The 19,723-nt window shown below is 50.5% G+C and overlaps 1 protein-coding gene across 1 annotated transcript in view; it reads right to left on the reverse strand.

The window, feature by feature from the left end:
* Window positions 1-19,723, reverse strand: part of tonsl (tonsoku-like, DNA repair protein) — a 69,659-nt gene that overhangs the window by 764 nt on the left and 49,172 nt on the right. The window contains exons 20-28 of the mRNA XM_059641163.1: window positions 16,729-17,717; window positions 16,340-16,443; window positions 14,259-14,415; window positions 13,807-13,885; window positions 13,114-13,421; window positions 9,672-9,843; window positions 7,461-7,636; window positions 7,236-7,309; window positions 1,049-1,205 (exon numbers count right to left, since the gene is read on the reverse strand). Of these exons, the coding sequence (XP_059497146.1) occupies window positions 1,049-1,205; window positions 7,236-7,309; window positions 7,461-7,636; window positions 9,672-9,843; window positions 13,114-13,421; window positions 13,807-13,885; window positions 14,259-14,415; window positions 16,340-16,443; window positions 16,729-17,717 (2,216 nt within the window). The remainder of the gene's footprint in view (window positions 1-1,048; window positions 1,206-7,235; window positions 7,310-7,460; window positions 7,637-9,671; window positions 9,844-13,113; window positions 13,422-13,806; window positions 13,886-14,258; window positions 14,416-16,339; window positions 16,444-16,728; window positions 17,718-19,723) is intronic.

Here is a 19,723-nt window from a genome sequence, read left to right on the forward strand (position 1 = left end):
TAACTGCCCGCAGAGCAGAACAATAATCACTATGTGCAGGTGTTCCCTGCTGAGGACACTGTTTATCATCCACCAACTGCTGATTGTATGTCGAAATTGCATTTAGGAACTGAGTGTGTACACAGACTTCCATAAGCAGTGTCATATGAGGGAGTGCTGCACTGCCAGAGGGTCTGGAAGTATATCTCTTGCATGGGGTGGCACAGTGGCTCAGCGGTTAGCACTGCTGCCTCTCAGCACCAGAGACCCAGGTTCGATTCCACCCTCAGGCGACTGTCTGTGTGGATAATAAAATGTGAGGCTGGATGAACACAGCAGGCCCAGCAGCATCTCAGGAGCACAAAAGCTGACGTTTCGGGCCTAGACCCTTCATCAGAGAGGGGGATGGGGGGAGGAACTGGAATAAATAGGGAGAGAGGGGGAGGCGGACCGAAGATGGAGAGTAAAGAGGATAGGTGGAGAGGAGAGTATAGGTGGGGAGGTAGGGAGGGGATAGGTCAGTCCAGGGAAGACGGACAGGTCAAGGAGGTGGGATGAGGTTAGTTTGCACGTTCTCCTGTGTCTGCGTGGGTTTCCTCCCGCAGTCCAAAGATGTGCAGGCTGGATGGACTGGCCATGAAAAATTGTCCGCTAGTGTTCAGTGACTTATAGGTTAAGTGTATTATAGGGAGCTATTTCTGGGTGGGATGTTGAGGGTCAGTGTGGACTTGTTGGGCTGAAGGGCCTGTTTCCACACTGTAGGGATTCTATGAATGTGACATTAACCTGAGGCACATTTACCCTCCAAGAACCTGCAGATAGTAGAGGTTCATTGCTGCTGTCTGTGCTGTGATGGGAATGACGATGACGATGACGGTGCACTCCTGGCTTGGGCTCTCTCGGTTAGTGAGCAGTTACTGCCAGGTCACTGCTCATGGACTGTGTTTACTCTTGGCTTTCTCTGACTTGGAAGAGTTTCCTGAGAGGCTGTGAGTCAGGGCCATGGTTCTGCGCACTCAGCAACCCCACACAGACCCCCTGGATCAGATCGCATCGCATTGCTACACACCAGGCTACGGCCCCAGTACCCACCAGAAACATTCAGGTACTGCATTCCACAGGTCCGCTCTCTCACTGCACCAAACAGCATCTCCACTCCCACTGTTGTTATCCCAGAATTGGCTGAAACATCCAGAGAAACCAGGGATGGACACAGTAATAGGCACCTGAAGCAGATCACATCGAGAGGCGCAACATTATCATTTAGCATTCTGTATCTAACCCCATGCTGTTCCTGTCCTGGGAGTGCTACTGTAGAAAAGATTAGATTAGATTCCCTACAGAGTGGAAACAGGCCCTTCGGCTCAACAAGCCCACACCGCCCCTTGGAGCATCCCACCCAGACCCATCCCCCTATAACCCACACACCCCTGAACACTATGGGCAATTTAGCATGGCCGATCCACCTAGCCTGCACATCTTTGGACTGTGGGAGGAAACCGGAGCACCCGGAGGAAACCCACGCAGACACGGGGAGAATGTGCAAACTCTGCACAGACAGTCGCCAGAGGCTGGAATTGAACCCGGGTCCCTGGCACTGTGAGGCTGCAGTGCTAACCACTGAGCCACCGTGCCGCCCACACGTGGTGTGTAGCTTTACTCTGTATCTAACCCATGCTGTTCCTGTCCTGGGAGTGCTTGATGGGCACGACAGTGTGAAGAGAACTTTACTTTCAGTTTAAAGCAGTAAACAGAACACAGTTATCTAAGTTCACAAATGACTTTTAGGGAGGGAAGCTGCCACCTTTGCCTGGTGTGGCCTACAAGTGACTGCAGACTCACAGCAACATGGCTGTCTCTTAATGACCTTTTGGAATGGATGAGAAGGCTCAGTTAAAGGCAATTTAAAGTGGGCAACCAAGAGACCCACAACCGATCAAGAGTTTTATTTAAAAAAGCCTCAAGTGTGTCATTAAACTGGCGGCAAATGACTTTGCTCCGAGTGACTCCAACAATTTGGGTCCAATCCCAGCGCTAGCTGCAGGTCTTCCTCTGGCTCACCTCATCATGATCTCACAGAGAGAGACAGCGCAAGGGGGCAAGAGAGCGAGTGAGCGAGAGAGAGCACACCAGAGAGAGAGGGAGAGAGAGAGAGAGAGAGACAGCGCAAGGGGGCAAGAGGGCGAGTGAGCGAGAGAGAGCACACCAGAGAGAGAGGGAGAGAGAGAGAGAGAGAGAGACAGCGCAAGGGGGCAAGAGGGCGAGTGAGCGAGAGAGAGCACACCAGAGAGAGAGGGAGAGAGAGAGAGAGAGAGAGAGACAGCGCAAGGGGGCAAGAGAGTGAGTGAGCGAGAGAGCACACCAGAGAGAGAGAGAGAGAGAGAGAGAGACAGCGCAAGGGGGCAAGAGAGTGAGTGAGCGAGAGAGAGCACACCAGAGAGAGAGGGAGAGAGAGAGAGAGAGAGACAGCGCAAGGGGGCAAGAGAGTGAGTGAGCGAGAGAGCACACCAGAGAGAGAGAGAGAGAGAGAGAGAGAGAGAGAGACAGCGCAAGGGGGCAAGAGGGCGAGTGAGCGAGAGAGAGCACACCAGAGAGAGAGGGAGAGAGAAAGACAGCGCAAGGGGGCAAGAGGGCGAGTGAGCGAGAGAGAGCACACCAGAGAGAGAGGGAGAGAGAAAGACAGCGCAAGGGGGCAAGAGAGTGAGTGAGCGAGAGAGAGCACACCAGAGAGAGAGGGAGAGAGAAAGACAGCGCAAGGGGGCAAGAGAGTGAGTGAGCGAGAGAGAGAGACAGCGCAAGGGGGCAAGAGAGTGAGTGAGCGAGAGAGAGCACACCAGAGAGAGAGAGAGAGAGAGAGAGAGAGACAGCGCAAGGGGGCAAGAGAGCGAGTGAGTGAGAGAGAGCACACCAGAGAGAGAGAGAGAGAGAGACAGCGCAAGGGGGCAAGAGAGTGAGTGAGCGAGAGAGAGCACACCAGAGAGAGAGGGAGAGAGAGAGAGAGAGAGAGACAGCGCAAGGGGGCAAGAGAGTGAGTGAGCGAGAGAGAGCACACCAGAGAGAGAGAGAGAGAGAGAGAGAGAGACAGCGCAAGGGGGCAAGAGAGTGAGTGAGCGAGAGAGAGCACACCAGAGAGAGAGAGAGAGAGAGAGAGAGAGAGAGAGACAGCGCAAGGGGGCAAGAGGGCGAGTGAGCGAGAGAGAGCACACCAGAGAGAGAGAGAGAGAGAGAAAGAGACAGCGCAAGGGGGCAAGAGGGCGAGTGAGCGAGAGAGCACACCAGAGAGAGAGGGAGAGAGAGAGAGAGAGAGAGAGAGACAGCGCAAGGGGGCAAGAGAGTGAGTGAGCGAGAGAGAGCACACCAGAGAGAGAGAGAGAGAGAAAGAGACAGCGCAAGGGGGCAAGAGGGCGAGTGAGCGAGAGAGCACACCAGAGAGAGAGAGAGAGGGAGAAAGACAGCGCAAGGGGGCAAGAGGGCGAGTGAGCGAGAGAGAGCACACCAGAGAGAGAGAGAGAGAGAGAGAGAGAGAGAGACAGCGCAAGGGGGCAAGAGAGTGAGTGAGCGAGAGAGAGCACACCAGAGAGAGAGAGAGAGAGAGAGAGAGAGAGAGAGACAGCGCAAGGGGGCAAGAGAGTGAGTGAGCGAGAGAGCACACCAGAGAGAGAGAGAGAGAGAGAGAGAGAGAGACAGCGCAAGGGGCAAGAGAGTGAGTGAGCGAGAGAGCACACCAGAGAGAGAGAGAGAGAGACACAGCGCAAGGGGGCAAGAGAGTGAGTGAGCGAGAGAGCACACCAGAGAGAGAGGGAGAGAGAGAGAGAGAGAGACAGCGCAAGGGGGCAAGAGAGTGAGTGAGCGAGAGAGAGCACACCAGAGAGAGAGGGAGAGAGAGAGAGAGAGAGAGAGAGAGAGAGACAGCGCAAGGGGGCAAGAGGGCGAGTGAGCGAGAGAGCACACCAGAGAGAGAGAGAGAGAGAGAGAGAGACAGCGCAAGGGGGCAAGAGAGTGAGTGAGCGAGAGAGAGCACACCAGAGAGAGAGAGAGAGGGAAAGACAGCGCAAGGGGGCAAGAGGGCGAGTGAGTGAGAGAGAGCACACCAGAGAGAGAGGGAGAGAGAAAGACAGCGCAAGGGGGCAAGAGGGCGAGTGAGCGAGAGAGAGCACACCAGAGAGAGAGAGAGAGAGAGAGACAGCGCAAGGGGGCAAGAGGGCGAGTGAGTGAGAGAGAGCACACCAGAGAGAGAGAGAGAGAGAGAGAGAGACACAGCGCAAGGGGGCAAGAGAGTGAGTGAGCGAGAGAGAGCACACCAGAGAGAGAGAGAGAGAGAGAGAGAGAGAGAGACAGCGCAAGGGGGCAAGAGAGCGAGTGAGTGAGAGAGAGCACACCAGAGAGAGAGAGAGAGAGAGAGAGAGAGAGAGAGAGACAGCGCAAGGGGGCAAGAGAGTGAGTGAGCGAGAGAGAGCACACCAGAGAGAGAGGGAGAGAGAGAGAGAGAGAGAGAGAGACAGCGCAAGGGGGCAAGAGAGTGAGTGAGCGAGAGAGAGCACACCAGAGAGAGAGAGAGAGAGAGAGAGAGACAGCGCAAGGGGGCAAGAGAGTGAGTGAGCGAGAGAGAGCACACCAGAGAGAGAGAGAGAGAGAGAGAGAGAGAGAGAGACAGCGCAAGGGGGCAAGAGGGCGAGTGAGCGAGAGAGAGCACACCAGAGAGAGAGAGAGAGAGAAAGAGACAGCGCAAGGGGGCAAGAGGGCGAGTGAGCGAGAGAGCACACCAGAGAGAGAGGGAGAGAGAGAGAGAGAGAGAGAGAGAGAGAGAGAGAGACAGCGCAAGGGGCAAGAGAGTGAGTGAGCGAGAGAGAGCACACCAGAGAGAGAGAGAGAGAGAAAGAGACAGCGCAAGGGGGCAAGAGGGCGAAGTGAGCGAGAGAGCACACCAGAGAGAGAGAGAGAGGGAGAAAGACAGCGCAAGGGGGCAAGAGGGCGAGTGAGCGAGAGAGAGCACACCAGAGAGAGAGAGAGAGAGAGAGAGAGAGAGAGACAGCGCAAGGGGGCAAGAGAGTGAGTGAGCGAGAGAGAGCACACCAGAGAGAGAGAGAGAGAGAGAGAGAGAGAGACAGCGCAAGGGGGCAAGAGAGTGAGTGAGCGAGAGAGCACACCAGAGAGAGAGAGAGAGAGAGAGAGAGACAGCGCAAGGGGGCAAGAGAGTGAGTGAGCGAGAGAGCACACCAGAGAGAGAGGGAGAGAGAGAGAGAGAGAGAGACAGCGCAAGGGGGCAAGAGAGTGAGTGAGCGAGAGAGCACACCAGAGAGAGAGAGAGAGAGAGAGAGAGAGAGACAGCGCAAGGGGGCAAGAGAGTGAGTGAGCGAGAGAGCACACCAGAGAGAGAGGGAGAGAGAGAGAGAGAGAGAGACAGCGCAAGGGGGCAAGAGAGTGAGTGAGCGAGAGAGCACACCAGAGAGAGAGAGAGAGAGAGAGAGAGACAGCGCAAGGGGGCAAGAGAGTGAGTGAGCGAGAGAGAGCACACCAGAGAGAGAGGGAGAGAGAAAGACAGCGCAAGGGGGCAAGAGGGCGAGTGAGCGAGAGAGAGAGACAGCGCAAGGGGGCAAGAGGGCGAGTGAGCGAGAGAGAGCACACCAGAGAGAGAGAGAGAGAGAGAGAGAGAGAGAGACAGCGCAAGGGGGCAAGAGGGCGAGTGAGCGAGAGAGAGCACACCAGAGAGAGAGAGAGAGAGAGAGAGAGAGAGACAGCGCAAGGGGGCAAGAGAGTGAGTGAGCGAGAGAGCACACCAGAGAGAGAGGGAGAGAGAGAGAGAGAGAGACAGCGCAAGGGGGCAAGAGAGTGAGTGAGCGAGAGAGCACACCAGAGAGAGAGAGAGAGAGAGAGAGAGAGAGAGACAGCGCAAGGGGGCAAGAGAGTGAGTGAGCGAGAGAGAGCACACCAGAGAGAGAGGGAGAGAGAAAGACAGCGCAAGGGGGCAAGAGGGCGAAGTGAGCGAGAGAGCACACCAGAGAGAGAGAGAGAGAGGGAGAAAGACAGCGCAAGGGGGCAAGAGGGCGAGTGAGCGAGAGAGAGAGACAGCGCAAGGGGGCAAGAGGGCGAGTGAGCGAGAGAGAGCACACCAGAGAGAGAGAGAGAGAGAGAGAGAGAGAGAGAGAGAGAGACAGCGCAAGGGGGCAAGAGAGTGAGTGAGCGAGAGAGCGGGAGAGAGAGAGAGAGAGAGACAGCGCAAGGGGGCAAGAGAGCGAGTGAGCGAGAGAGCACACCAGAGAGAGAGAGAGAGAGAGAGAGACAGCGCAAGGGGGCAAGAGAGCGAGTGAGCGAGAGAGCACACCAGAGAGAGAGGGAGAGAGAGAGAGAGAGAGAGACAGCGCAAGGGGGCAAGAGAGTGAGTGAGCGAGAGAGCACACCAGAGAGAGAGGGAGAGAGAAAGACAGCGCAAGGGGGCAAGAGGGCGAGTGAGCGAGAGAGAGCACACCAGAGAGAGAGAGAGAGAGAGACAGCGCAAGGGGGCAAGAGAGCGAGTGAGCGAGAGAGAGAGACAGCGCAAGGGGGCAAGAGGGCGAGTGAGCGAGAGAGAGCACACCAGAGAGAGAGAGAGAGAGGGAGAGAGAAAGACAGCGCAAGGGGGCAAGAGAGCGAGTGAGCAAGAGAGCACACCAGAGACAGAGAGAGAGAGAGAGAGAGAGAGAGAGAGAGACAGCGCAAGGGGGCAAGAGGGCGAGTGAGCGAGAGAGAGCACACCAGAGAGAGAGAGAGAGAGGGAGAGAGAAAGACAGCGCAAGGGGGCAAGAGGGCGAGTGAGCGAGAGAGAGCACACCAGAGAGAGAGAGAGAGAGAGAGAGAGACAGCGCAAGGGAGCAAGAGGGCGAGTGAGCGAGAGAGAGCACACCAGAGAGAGAGAGAGAGAGAGAGAGAGAGAGAGAGACAGCGCAAGGGGGCAAGAGGGCGAGTGAGCGAGAGAGAGCACACCAGAGAGAGAGAGAGAGCGAGAGAGGGAGAGAGAAAGACAGCGCAAGGGGGCAAGAGGGCGAATGAGCGAGAGAGAGCACACCAGAGAGAGAGAGAGAGAGAGAGAGAGAGAGAGACAGAGAAAGACAGCGCAAGGGGGCAAGAGGGCGAGTGAGCGAGAGAGAGCACACCAGAGAGAGAGACAGCGCAGAGAATGCTCACTACAGTGAGGAGATCATTGACGATATTTGTTCTGGGGCCAGGAGACCCTCAAACTGGGAAGAGCATTGGAGTGCAGTATTAAAAGAGAGAGTTACCTGCACAGATCTCTGACAGAATCATCAGTCAGGCGATTCCCAGAGAGGTTAAGATGGGTCAGATTGCAATCACCCTGGATATGAGGAGGAGAGAGACAGACACGTAACAATCACAGAATGCAGATCAATCAGATACATTTAATAACAAATAGCGCGCAGATGAACTAGCCTGATAAATAACGTTAGCACGCACAGACTCTGCCTGCACTTATTCTCAGAACTGACCTGGGACAGGTATCTAGCAAGGTGCTCCATTACCAAAGTGTCACCATGGTTACTGATCACAGCGGCGATATCCAGATGGCTGACGTTGTGCTGGGGCAGGCTCTGTAGGATCAGCTCTGTTCCTACCGAGCCCAGAGCGTTGTGTGACAGGCAGACCTTCTTCAAGTGCCCTGCGCCTGGGTGAAAACAGGAGAAGTATGTCAGTAAGGTCAGTACGAGGGCAGGGACAACAGGCAGTTCGAATCCACACAGTCCCCACCACCTCCCTCTCTCCCCTGAGTACGTGTTCACAAGCACTTCTTATCCTTATGATATACGCACATCTACCACCACACCGAGTGCTGAGAGCTACAGTCCTGGTCAATAGCATCCAAAAAGTTTCCTCATCATCCTTCCCTACGGCTGGACGGATTAATTTAACTTCAATTTCACATTCACATGGTCAGTTAGTTTGTGGACGACACCAAAATTGATCGCAATGTAGACAGTGAGGAAGGGTTTCCAAGATTACAAAGGGATCTTGATCAAATGGGTCAATGGGCTGAAAAATGGCTGACTGAGTTCAATCTGGATAAATGCGAGCTAATGCATTCTGGTACAACAAACATGGGCAGGGATTGTACAATTAAAGGCAGGGCCTTGGGTCGTGCTGTAGAGCAGAGGTACCTAGAGATGCAGGTACATAATTCTTTGAAGTTTGTATCACACGTAGACAGGATGGTTAAAAAGGCATTTAGCACGCCTGCTTTCATTGCTCAGCCCTTCGACTGCAGGAGTTGGGATGTCATGTTGAGGTTGTACAGGACATTAGTGAGGCTTCTTCTGGAGCATCGTGCCCAGTTCTGGTCACCCAGTTATAGGAAGGATATAATTAAGCTGGGCTGGGTTCAGAAGAGATTTACTGGGATGTTGTTGCGTATGGAAGGTTTGAGTTACAAAGAAAGGCCGGGACATTTTTCACTGCAATGTGGGAGGTTGAGAGGCAACCTCATAGAAGTTTATAAAATCATGAGAGTTATGGATTGATCCCCTAGAATAGGGGATTTCAAGATGAGGGGGCACATTTTTAAGGTGAGAGGGCAGATATCTAAACAAGACATAGGAGGGAATTTTTTACACAATGTGCTTTGTGTATGGAATGAACTTCCTGAGGAAGTGGATGGTACGGGTACAGTTACAACGTTTTAAAAAATATTTGGACAGATACATGAACAGGAAAAGTTTGGAGGGATATGGGCCAAGAGCAGACAGGTGGGACCAGTTTAGTTTGGGATTATGTTCAGCATGGACTGGTTAGACCGAAGGGTCTGTTTCCATGCTGAATGACCCTATGACTCTCAAACTGCGGAAGGTTACAGCCCATCAGGAAGTGCCTCCCAACGGGCCCTGCCCACTGCTACATTAACACCACAAATTGGTGCCAGCATCAAAGGCTATTTCATTTATTGTGTCATGACTTCATCAGTTAACTGAGATTGTGCTGATAACTGCACATCACTGTTCCACAAGCTGTTACTATGTGTGTAGAATCCCAGAGACAGACATCCATACATACTTCCACTCTCGGTGAACTTAAGTTCATCCCAAACTTACAGCACACCCCCTTCACCTACCAGCCCTCTGTTTGCTGACCTATATTAGCTCTGAGTCAAGTTAAGCCTTGATTTAAAAAGACTTCAGCCCCTTCTCAACTCTGTATCTATCCCAGTCCCATAACCCTCAGATACCTTCCTGTCTGACCACATCTGCCCCTTGTATATGCCCTGATTTGAAACACTCCACACCACCAGTAGCTGGGTCTTCACTGCCAAGGTCCCACGTTCTGGATAATCCCTTCCTAAACCTCCCCTTTTCCCTTCAGGATACTCCCTACAATCTCTGACCTAGGCTTTGGTCACCCCTCTGGACACGTGGTTTGGGACATTGCACCATTTTCTAAAAAAGTTCATTCACAGGATGTTGGCTTCGCTAGCTGGGTCAGCATTTATTACCCATGGCTCAGAGCGCACAGTCACACACATTACTTCACCCTGGAGTCACATGTCGGCCAGACTAGGTAACGATGGCAGTTTCCTTCCCCAAAGGATGTCAGTGAACCAGTTGGGTTTTTCCAACAATTGATACCAATTAGATTCTTAATTCCAGATTTTCTTTTTAACTGAACATTAAGTCACAGTGGTGAGCTAGCTCTAAGCAGAAGCTGGCTCTTACCTTTCATGGCCTCTGTCAGCAGGAGGCGGTAATTCTGCAGGAACTTGGCTGTGAGCCCACAGGCCTGGAGTTTGAGTGTGCTCAGTAGAGGGCAGGATTTGATGAGAGAGGCTACAGACTGAGAGCAGCCATCACCCAAAGGATTGAGGCTGAGGTTCAACTCCTCCAGACTCTGAAACACAAAAGGAACTTTGTCGAACAATTCCGCAGAGAATCCTCCTGACACTGCTCTCATGCCTGATGCTTTCCTTCTATTTGTGCAGAAAATAGCTGAGTCCCTCCCCATGCTAATGAGCTTCCTTTAAAGAGGGGTGGACAGAGTAGGAGTGGGATAGGGCGAGAGGAGAATTAAAGGAACACTGCAGTGAGTCACTGCGACTGGGAGAATGGATCTGTCAGAGGCGTTGGTTGCAGGGTTACCTGGAGATTATTCTGTTGGTAGAAAGGTCAGTATCATAGAACATAGAACATAGAGTGTGTCACCCACGTCCGACAGGCCAAGCAGCCTCAGAGCGGGGAGTGAGGCAGAAAGTACAGTGACACACACACACACACACACACACACACACTCTCAACATGCATGCACGCAACACACAGAACAGCATATTCAGATCCTGACCACTTGCTAAGTGAAAAATCTTTTCCTCTTTTTTGTCAGTTGCCTTTAATCTGTGCCCTCTGGTACCTGAAGCTTCCACCAGTAGAAACACAGAAACTAGGGGGAGAAGGTGGCCATTCAGCCCTTCCAGCCTGCTCCATCATTCAATATGATCACAGCTGATCGTCCCTGTCTATACAAGGAAACTGAAAGAACTGCCAATGCTGGAAATCAGAAATACAAAAAGAAAGTGCTGGTCAAACTCATAAGATCTAGAAGCATTTGTGGAGAGAAAGCAGAGTTAATATTTCAGTCCAGTGACCCTTCTGGGTTTTTCCAGCAATTTCTGTTTTCGCTTGTCCCTGCTTATTCTGTGCAGACCCTCATGATTATGAGCATGTCTCTCAAAGCTCCTCTCAACCCTGTCTTCTCCAATTTATTTGTGTCCCTGAAGTCCCTTGTCCTTGAGAATCTTTGCTGCAGCTGCTCCAATGCCTTCAGATCCTTCCCCGAAGTTAAGAAGAGTGGGCGAGAACTACAACCCATCCTCCAGGATCTGGCAAGTCTCCTGGTCTATCTTCTGGTCACACAGGGGCAAGGTACAGAAATTACTTCTGCTCTTGGGCAAGTCCAGAGCAAGTTATCACCACTGACAGATAAAGAATGGAGAAGGGAGTTTCTTTACACACAGAGGGTAGAGAATGTGGACCTCTCTGTCAAGTGCTGATTCATCACATTAATGCGCAGAAACGAAAGCTTCTTTTTAATCTGACTATGGGATGTGAGTGTTGCTGGTTCGGCCAGCATCAATTACCCTAGTTAGGAGTCAACCGTATTACTGTGGGTCTGGAGTCACATGTAGGCATCCCCAAAAAAAAACTGGTGAGCCAGAAAGGTCTTTACAACAATTGACAACGGTTCCACAGTCACCATTAGGATTTTGATCTCAGACTTTCACGGGATCAAACCCATGTCACCAGAATGTTAAAATAGAACCGAAACAACTGCAGATGCTGGAAGTCAGAAACAAAAACAGAAATTGCTGGAAAGTCTCAGCAGGTCTGGCAGATTCTGTGCAGAGAAAGCAGAGTTGACGTTTCAAGCCCAGTGACTCTGCATCGGAGAGTCCTTCTCTCTACAGATGGTGCCAGGCCTGCGGAGCTTTTCCAACCATTTCCGTTTTCATCCCCAGCACATTAACTTGGGTCAATGATTTAACAGTCTAGTGACATAGAACATAACAGCACAGTACAGGCCCTTCGGCCCTCGACGTTGTGCCGACCTGTCATACCGATCTCAAGCCCATCTAACCTACACTGTTCCATGTACGTCCATATGCTTGTTCCAATGACGACTTAAACGTACCTAAAGTTGGCAAATCTACAACCGTTGCAGGCAAAGCGTTCCATTCCCTTACTACTCTCTGAGTAAAGAAACTACCTCTGACATCTGTCCTATATCTTTCACCCCTCAATTTAAAGCTATGTCCCCTCGTGCTCGCCATCACCATCCTAGGAAAAAGGCTCTCCCTATCCACCCTATCTAACCCTCTGATTATTTTATATGTTTCAATTAAGTCACCTCTCAACCTTCTTCTCTCTAATGAAAACAGCCTCAAGTCCCTCAGCCTTTCCTCGTAAGACCTATGTCTCTCTGCAACCTACAGCATCCTTCATCACTATCCACAACTCCACCAACCTTAGTGTCTTCTGCAAATTTACTAACCCATCCTTCTACGCACTCATCCAGGTCATTTATAAAAATGACAAACAGCAGTGGACCCAACACCGACCCTTGCGGTACACCAATAGTAACTGGTCTCCAGGATGAACATTTCCCATCAACTACCACCCTCTGTCTTCTTTCAGCAAGCCAATTTCCAATCCAAACTGCTATATCTCCCACAATTCCATTCCTCCACATTTTGTACAATAGCCTACTGTGGGGAACCTTATCGAACACCTTGCTGAAATCCATATACACCACATCAACCGGTTTACTCTCATCTACCTGTTTGGTCACCTTCTCAAAGAACTCAATAAGGTTTGTGAGGCACGACCTTCCCTTCACAAAACCGTGCTAACTATCCCTAATCAATTTATTCTTTTCTAGATGATTATAAATCCTATCCCTTATAACCTTTTCCAACACTTTACCAACAACTGAGGTAAGGCTCACTGGTCTATAATTACCAGGGTTGTCTCTACTCCTCTTCTTGAACAGGGGAACCACATTTGCTATCCTCCAGTCATCTGGCACTATTCCCGTAGACAATGACGAGTTAAAGATCAATGCCAAAGGCTCGGCAATCTCCTCCCTGGCTTCCCAGAGGACCCTAGGATAAATCCCATCCGGCCCAGGGGACTTATCTATCTTCACCCTCTAAAGGATTTCTAATACCTCTTCCTTGTGAGCCTCAATCCCACCTAGTCTAGTAGCCTGTATCTCAGTATTCTCCTCAACAACATTGTCGTTTTCTAGAGTGAATACTGTTGTAAAATATTCATTTAGTGCTTCCCCTATCTCATCTGACTCCACACACAACTTACCACTACTATCCTTGATTGGGCCTAATCTTACTTTCGTCATTCCCAGGTATTCAGTTGGGGAGTGGTATTTAGTAACAGATGTAGAGTATAAACACTAGCACAGAACAGTGGGGCTGAATGGCCTATTTAACTGAGAATCTGTATGAAACCTCCATGATTCGCTCCTGTTTCTAGAGAGTTCATGGGTTCTTCACAGATTTTCATTTGAAAGAGACAGGCTGGATTGTTCCAGTTTAAATGCACTTGCACAGACAGTACCGAATACACAAAACACACTCAAAGTTCAGGTACTCACTTGGAACGGGGCATCCTGGGAGCCTCTGCTGGTCTCACAGAGAGTCCTCAGGCCTTGGTGTGTGATCTGATTGGAGGAGAGGTCCAGTACGGTCAGGTTGGGCATGGTCACCAGGCAGGCCACCAGCTCCTCCATGGCATCGTCACCAAGACGATTGGTGGAGAGGCGGAGTTGGCGGATGGTGGTCTGCAGTTTGAGGGCCCGCAGGATGGGGGTCAGGTGCTCCTTGGTCAGCGACAGGCTGGATAGCTGGAAGCAGGGGCTGTTCTCCTGGGTCTCACACACCCTCAGCACCAGGCCATTAACAGCTAGAGAAAGAGGAACAGGAATATCCAGATCAGTAACAACTGGGAAACTGCTGAGAACAATAGCAACATAACAGTGACAAGGACAACTGGGAAAGCATCGCAAATACACAATCAGATACACTGGACACTGTGTGTTTCGGGGCAGGAGACCAAAGGCTGGACAGTTTGAAGATGGAGGGGAGTGAAAGAGGGAGAGAACCCCAAAGCTTTGGGCCCTCGGAAGCTTAAGGTACAGTCAATACTGGAGCAATGGAAGTCGCTGGATACACAAGGGGTCAGAATGGAGAATCACAGAGATCCGGCAAGGTTAGGAGAGCTAAAGGAGGTTAGAGAGATCATCAGTAAATCATTACACTTAGACTGTTGTTAACATCTCTCTCCTTACCCAATGACAGACTGTCACAGGCCCTCTTGTATCGTTCAGAGAATGGAGGCAGATCCCAGGACACGACCTCAGCCAGGACCTGAAAAACACAAATGGAAGCAAAGGTGAGTTTATCACCTCAAACTCAGTGTCTCACAAAGCAGAGCGCTGTGAGGAAACAGCATTATCTTTGGTCAGCTCTGACCCAGACAATGAGCTGGTGACAAAACCTCAGAACAGCAAGCTTTATTTTCTGTTTTGAAAGAGAAGAGGAAGCTTTACTCTGCATCTAACCCTGTGCTGTCCCTGGGAGTGTCTAATGGGGGGGGGGGTGGGGACAGTGTAGAGGGAGCTTTACTCTGTATCTAACCCCGTGCTGTCTTTGTCCTGAGAGTGTCTGATGGGGGGGGACAGTGTAGAGGGAGCTTTACTCTGTATCGAACCCAATGCTGAGACAGCGTTGCTTTCCTTACCTCCTCGTTGCTTTGTAGAACATGGACGATGGGATCCTGTGGGGAGAGCAGGGCCCCTTCCTTCTTCAGCATGAGCTTGGGGCAGAGCCCACACATTTGGTAATGCCGCTGAGTGGCCTGCTCTGCCAGCCAGGAAACAGTCCGTACTTCGGGGTCACTGTGGGGCGAGGGAAGGCAGGTTAAACTCTCGGCTCGAACTACAGTCAGATCCAGCATTCCCTTTCATGTGTTTCAATTCCAGGTTAATTAATCAAATTGAAATTCCACCAACTACAATGGTGGGATTTATACCGCTGTCCCCACAGCACTAAAACAAAAAAAACAAAACTGCAGATGCTAGACATTTGAAAAAAAATTAGAGAAACTGCTGGAGAAACTCAGCAGGTCTGGCAGTATCTGTGGAGAGAAAGCGAAGTTAACGTTTCGAGCCCAGTGACCTTTCCTCACAGGTTCCAAAGAGGGGTCTCTGGGCCTGAAATATTAACTCTTTTTTTTTCTCTCTCTCTCTCCCCCTACAGATCTGTGTTAATATTTCAGGTCAGAGACCCTTCTTCAGAAACTGTGAGGAAAGGTCACTGGGCTCGAAACGTTAACTTGCTTTCTCTCCACAGATGCTGCCAGACCTGCTGAGTTTCTCGGCTATTTCGGCTGTAGACAATGGGTGAGTAGTGCTGAAAGCAGCCTATTTCATTACAGCACCTGGGGTGTGACAGTGGGGTAAATGACATGGGGGGAAATTATTTCCCTAACATTGAGACGTGAAGGCACCTAAACAGAGGATGACATGCTGCCCCTCTCGTGGAATTGAAAGTGAGTAACTGTGAATGTATTATTGATTATCATAAAGCCCTATCTGGTTCACTAATGTCCTTTAGGGGAGGAAACTGCCATCCTTACCTGGTCTGGCCTACATGTGACTCCAGACCCACAGCAATGTGGTTGTCTCATAACTGCCCTCTGAAACGGCTGAACAAGGTCCTCTGATCAAGGACAGCCAGGGACTTCAATGAATACTGGCTTTGCTTGTGAACCTACATCCTGTGGCAGAACGAAATAAGCTCGGGAGAACCGTTCCACAATTCATATGTCCGTATTCGAAACAGAGAAAGAACAAGCGTTTACGAGAATGACAGCAGAGAGGTGATCCCTGTCAGGAAAGGCTGAACAGGCTGGCATTCTGCACTAGTAAGGAGCTGAGGGATCACTGGATAGAGGGCTTTAATATTTGGAAGTTGCTTCACAAAGGATTGACCAGTTCAAATGAATGGCAGCTGTTCACGAAGACAGCTCACCTACGACTGGACAATAATTTGAATTATTATCGTAACATGTATCGAGATACAATGAAAAGTATTGGTTGGCGTGTTGATTAGACGAATCATACCTTACATTAGTACATCAGGGTAATGGAGCAGAATGCAGAGTATAGTGTTACAACTACGGAGAAAGACCAACTCAAACGTATGAGAGGTCTGTTCATAAACCTGGTAACAGCAGGGAAGAAGCTGTTCTTAAATCTGCTTCCAAACTTCCTTTACCTTCTGGCCGATGGAAGAGAGTAAAACTAGGGTGGGAGGGGTCTTTGATGTCACAGGAAGTGTAGATGGAATCGGTGGAAGGAAGGCTGGTTTTTGTGATGGACTGGGCTGTGTTCACAACTCGGTGTAATTTCGCGGGCAGTTGCCGTACCAAGCTGTGATGCATCTGGATAGAGTGCTTTCTATGGTGCATCTCAGTCATTGCGGACGTGCCCCGTTTCCTTAGCCTTCTGAGGAAACAGAGGTGTTGGTGTGTTTTCTTGGCTGTAGCATCAATGTGGATGGATTGTTGGTGACATTTATGTCGAGGAATAAATGCTGGTCCAACCAACAACATATATTCCATGAATTAAGAAAATATTCTTCAGACTAATTCCTCACCTGTCCTCTGCCTCCCAGAATTTGACATTTCCTGCCAGTACAGTCCATGCTGCTGATCATCTGGAGGTATCGGATTATCAAACTCCACAGTCCAACAATACCCACTACTACCCTTCCCCCCCCCCCCGCCCCCCCACCCTTGCTACTCAGCCTCAAACATACCTGTGTGCTATTGGGATCAGGAAGACATTATCTTGAACTCTGACTCTCACTCTGATCGATGGAGGTGCCGCTGGGGTGACAGGTGCAAACTGTTGGGTTGAAACCTGGAGAGAGAGAGAGAGAGAGAGAGAGAGAGAGAGAGAGAGAGAGAGAGAGAGAGAGAGAGAGAGAGAGAGAGGGTTACTGAGCACTGAGCTGGTAACGCCAAGAAACTAGTGAGGGCTGCAGACTGACCCGCGGGTGGAGGGGGGGGGGCACCCTTCAGGGCCACAGCCCAACCCAGGGGGACACCCTACAGAACTGATGGGCCCTTCATGCTGATGGGATGACTGGTCTGAGGGGGTCAGGGAGGAGAGCGCTGTGGAATACCGAACAGTTCCATACATTACCAGTGAGCTGGAAGCTGATGTTGGCTCGCTGGTTCTACCAGTGACCAGAGAGGTGCTGTTGCTGTCACTTGCTGTCCTCCTGACCACCACCCTGTCCACTATCTGGGTCATGCGCATCTGCTTTGAGCGTTTTTTCAGCACAGTGGTCCTCTCACGGCTCCCAGGCAGATGCGAGCTCCGAATGGGATCACCTTCACCACCGAGGCCAGGCTCCTCTGGGTCAGTGACCCTGCCCGCATGTCTCTGTTCCCGTGGTCTCTTCTTGACTCGGCTACTGCCCAGATCATCGTCCAGCCAGCTGTCCTCCATGTACTCACTATCTGGGATCAACGCTGACTTCCTAGCGTCTGACGGTGGCTGAATGGATGGCGCTGCTAAAGACTGGGATAAAATCCTGGATTTGGCACTCCCTAAGTTCCGGATAGCCTGCAGGTAAGTCGACGACCCAACACTGGGAGCATCAGAATCACATTCCTGCCCTGTCCCAGGTGGATGCCACTCACTCGCCTCTTCCTGACTCGAACCAGAGTCATCAACCAGAGTGGGTAACCGGCCCCTGTTCGAGTTTGTCCTTCCTGGGCCTGTGGAAGACATCTGACCTATGATCCTGTGTCGTTTCTTCACTGGTTGGCACAGCTCCACTGGAACCTCCTCTTCAGAAGAGCCGTCCTCCCCGAGGGCAGACCAATCCAGCCGGTTGCGGGTGGTCATCTGGGTACTGGACACTAAAGACTTGCCAGGGACATCAGACAGATCATCAGTGCTGTGTAACTGAGCCCAGAGAGGGTTGGTCTGGGTCAAAGGAGCTGTGCTTGAATCCAGTTTGCTTCGACAATGACCTCCTATGTCCTTGCGCTGACAACGTCTCTCTCGCTCCTTGGGGAGATCAGGCATTGAGGCAGTAGCACACCCTTCGATTATCTCCCGTGACTGTGAACTCTCAGAATCAAACAGTTCACTATCTTGAAGGACTTGAACCGGCTGAAAATCTGTGAAGAGGAGATAAAAGTAAAAACAATACTTCACTAAAAGCAAAGTAAAGCACATTTAACTTAATTATAAAGTCAATAGTTAAATTTTAAGCTAAAATTAAAACATTTTCCAAAATGAAATTAAAGCTCTCTCTACTCTTAATCTAACAGTAAAGTTCTCTTTACACTATTCCCATCCAACACTCCCAGAATAGAGATAAAGTAAAGCTTCCTCTATTCTCTCAAATGGAAAGCAAAGCTCCCTCACACTGAGCCCATCAAATACTCCCAGGTCAATGCAGGGTTACAAACAGAGTAAAGCTCCCTCTGCACTGACCAGCACCAAGCAGTCACAAGGCAGAGACAGCATGGGATTAGACACAAACCAAAGCCTCCTCAACACCTATAGACTGAACATAAATCTCCCTGTACACTACCCCTATCAAGCACTCCCAAGACAGGGAAAGCATGGGGCTACACCATCCCCATCAAATATTAGCAGGACAGGGACAGCACAGGATTGGATATACAGTAAAGCTCCCTCTACACTGTCCCATTGAGTGCATACACAGCATGTTTCAACTTGTGGGGAGGAGCCAAACTAGAGGCATTCCGTATGTAAACTGCCATCAAGAAATCCAATCAGGAATTCAGAACAAAGATCTTTGCCAGACAGTGCAAATGTGGGCTTCACTCCCACACATACTGTTCATCTTGCCCACAATACTGTGTGTGTTCAAGGGGGAATGCAGTACAGGCAGATTTACCAGGAACTATGCCATTAAAATTCTAAAGAGGTGTATATGGATTTTAGCGCGACATTTGACAAGGTTCCACATGGTAGACTCATTCAGAAAGTAAGGAGGCATGGGATTCAGGGAAATTTGCCTGTCTGGATACAGAATCGGCTATCCAATAGAAGACAGAGGGTGGTAGTAGATGGAAAGTATTCAGCCTGGAGCTCAGTGACCAGTGGTATTCCGCAGGGATCTGTTCTGGGACCTCTGCTCTTTGTGGTCTTTATAAAATGACTTGGATGAGGAAGTGGAGGGCTGGATGAGTAAGTTTGCCAATGACAGGAAGGTTGGTGGAGTTGTGGACAGCATGGAGAGCTGTTGTAGGGTGCAATGGGACATTGACAGGAGGCAGAGCTGGGCAGAGAAGTGGCAGATGGAATTCAACCAGAAAAGTGTGAAGTGATTAATTTTGGAAGGTCGAACTTGAATGCAGAATAACAGGATTAATGGCAGGATTCTCGGCAGTGTGGAGGAAAAAAGGGATCTTGAGGTCCACGTCCATAGATCCCTCAAAGTTGCTACCCCAGTTGATAGGGTTGCAAAGAAGGCGTATGGTGTGTTGGCTTTCATTGGCAGGGAATTAAGTTTAAGTGCTGTGAGGTTATGCTGCAGATCTGTAAAACTCTGGTTAGATCACACTTGGAATATTGTGTTAAGTTCCGGTCACCTCATTACAGGAAGGATGTGGAAGCTTCAGAGAGGGTGCAGAGGAGATTTACCAGGATGCTGTCTGGACTGGAGGGCAGGTCTTATGAGGAAAGGTTGAGAGAACTAGGGCATTTTTCAGTGGAGAGAAGAAGGATGAGAGGTGACTTGACAGAGGTTTACAAGATGACGAGGCATAGATACAGTGGATAGTCAGAGACTTTTCCCCAGTGCGGAAATGACTATTATGAGGGGGCATAATTTTAAGGTGATTGGAGGAAGATATAGGGGAGATGTCAGAGGTAGGTTCTTTACACAGAGCGTGGTGGGCGTGTGGAATGTGCTGCCAGCAGTGGTCGTAGAGTCAGATACTTTAGAGACTTTTAAGCGACTCTTAGATAGGCACATGGAGGATCGTAAAATGTAGGATATGCAGGATAGATTGATCCTAGTAGGACAATAGGTCTGCACAACATCGTGGGCCAAAGGGCCTGTACTGTTCCACGTTCTATGGGAGGAGGCTGGATGGCCTGTTCCTGTGCTGGGTTGGAGTTGAGCTGACTGGAGAACAATAAGATTGGG

Source organism: Stegostoma tigrinum, chromosome 2 (assembly GCF_030684315.1).
Source record: "Stegostoma tigrinum isolate sSteTig4 chromosome 2, sSteTig4.hap1, whole genome shotgun sequence".
Classification (NCBI taxonomy): domain Eukaryota; kingdom Metazoa; phylum Chordata; class Chondrichthyes; order Orectolobiformes; family Stegostomatidae; genus Stegostoma; species Stegostoma tigrinum.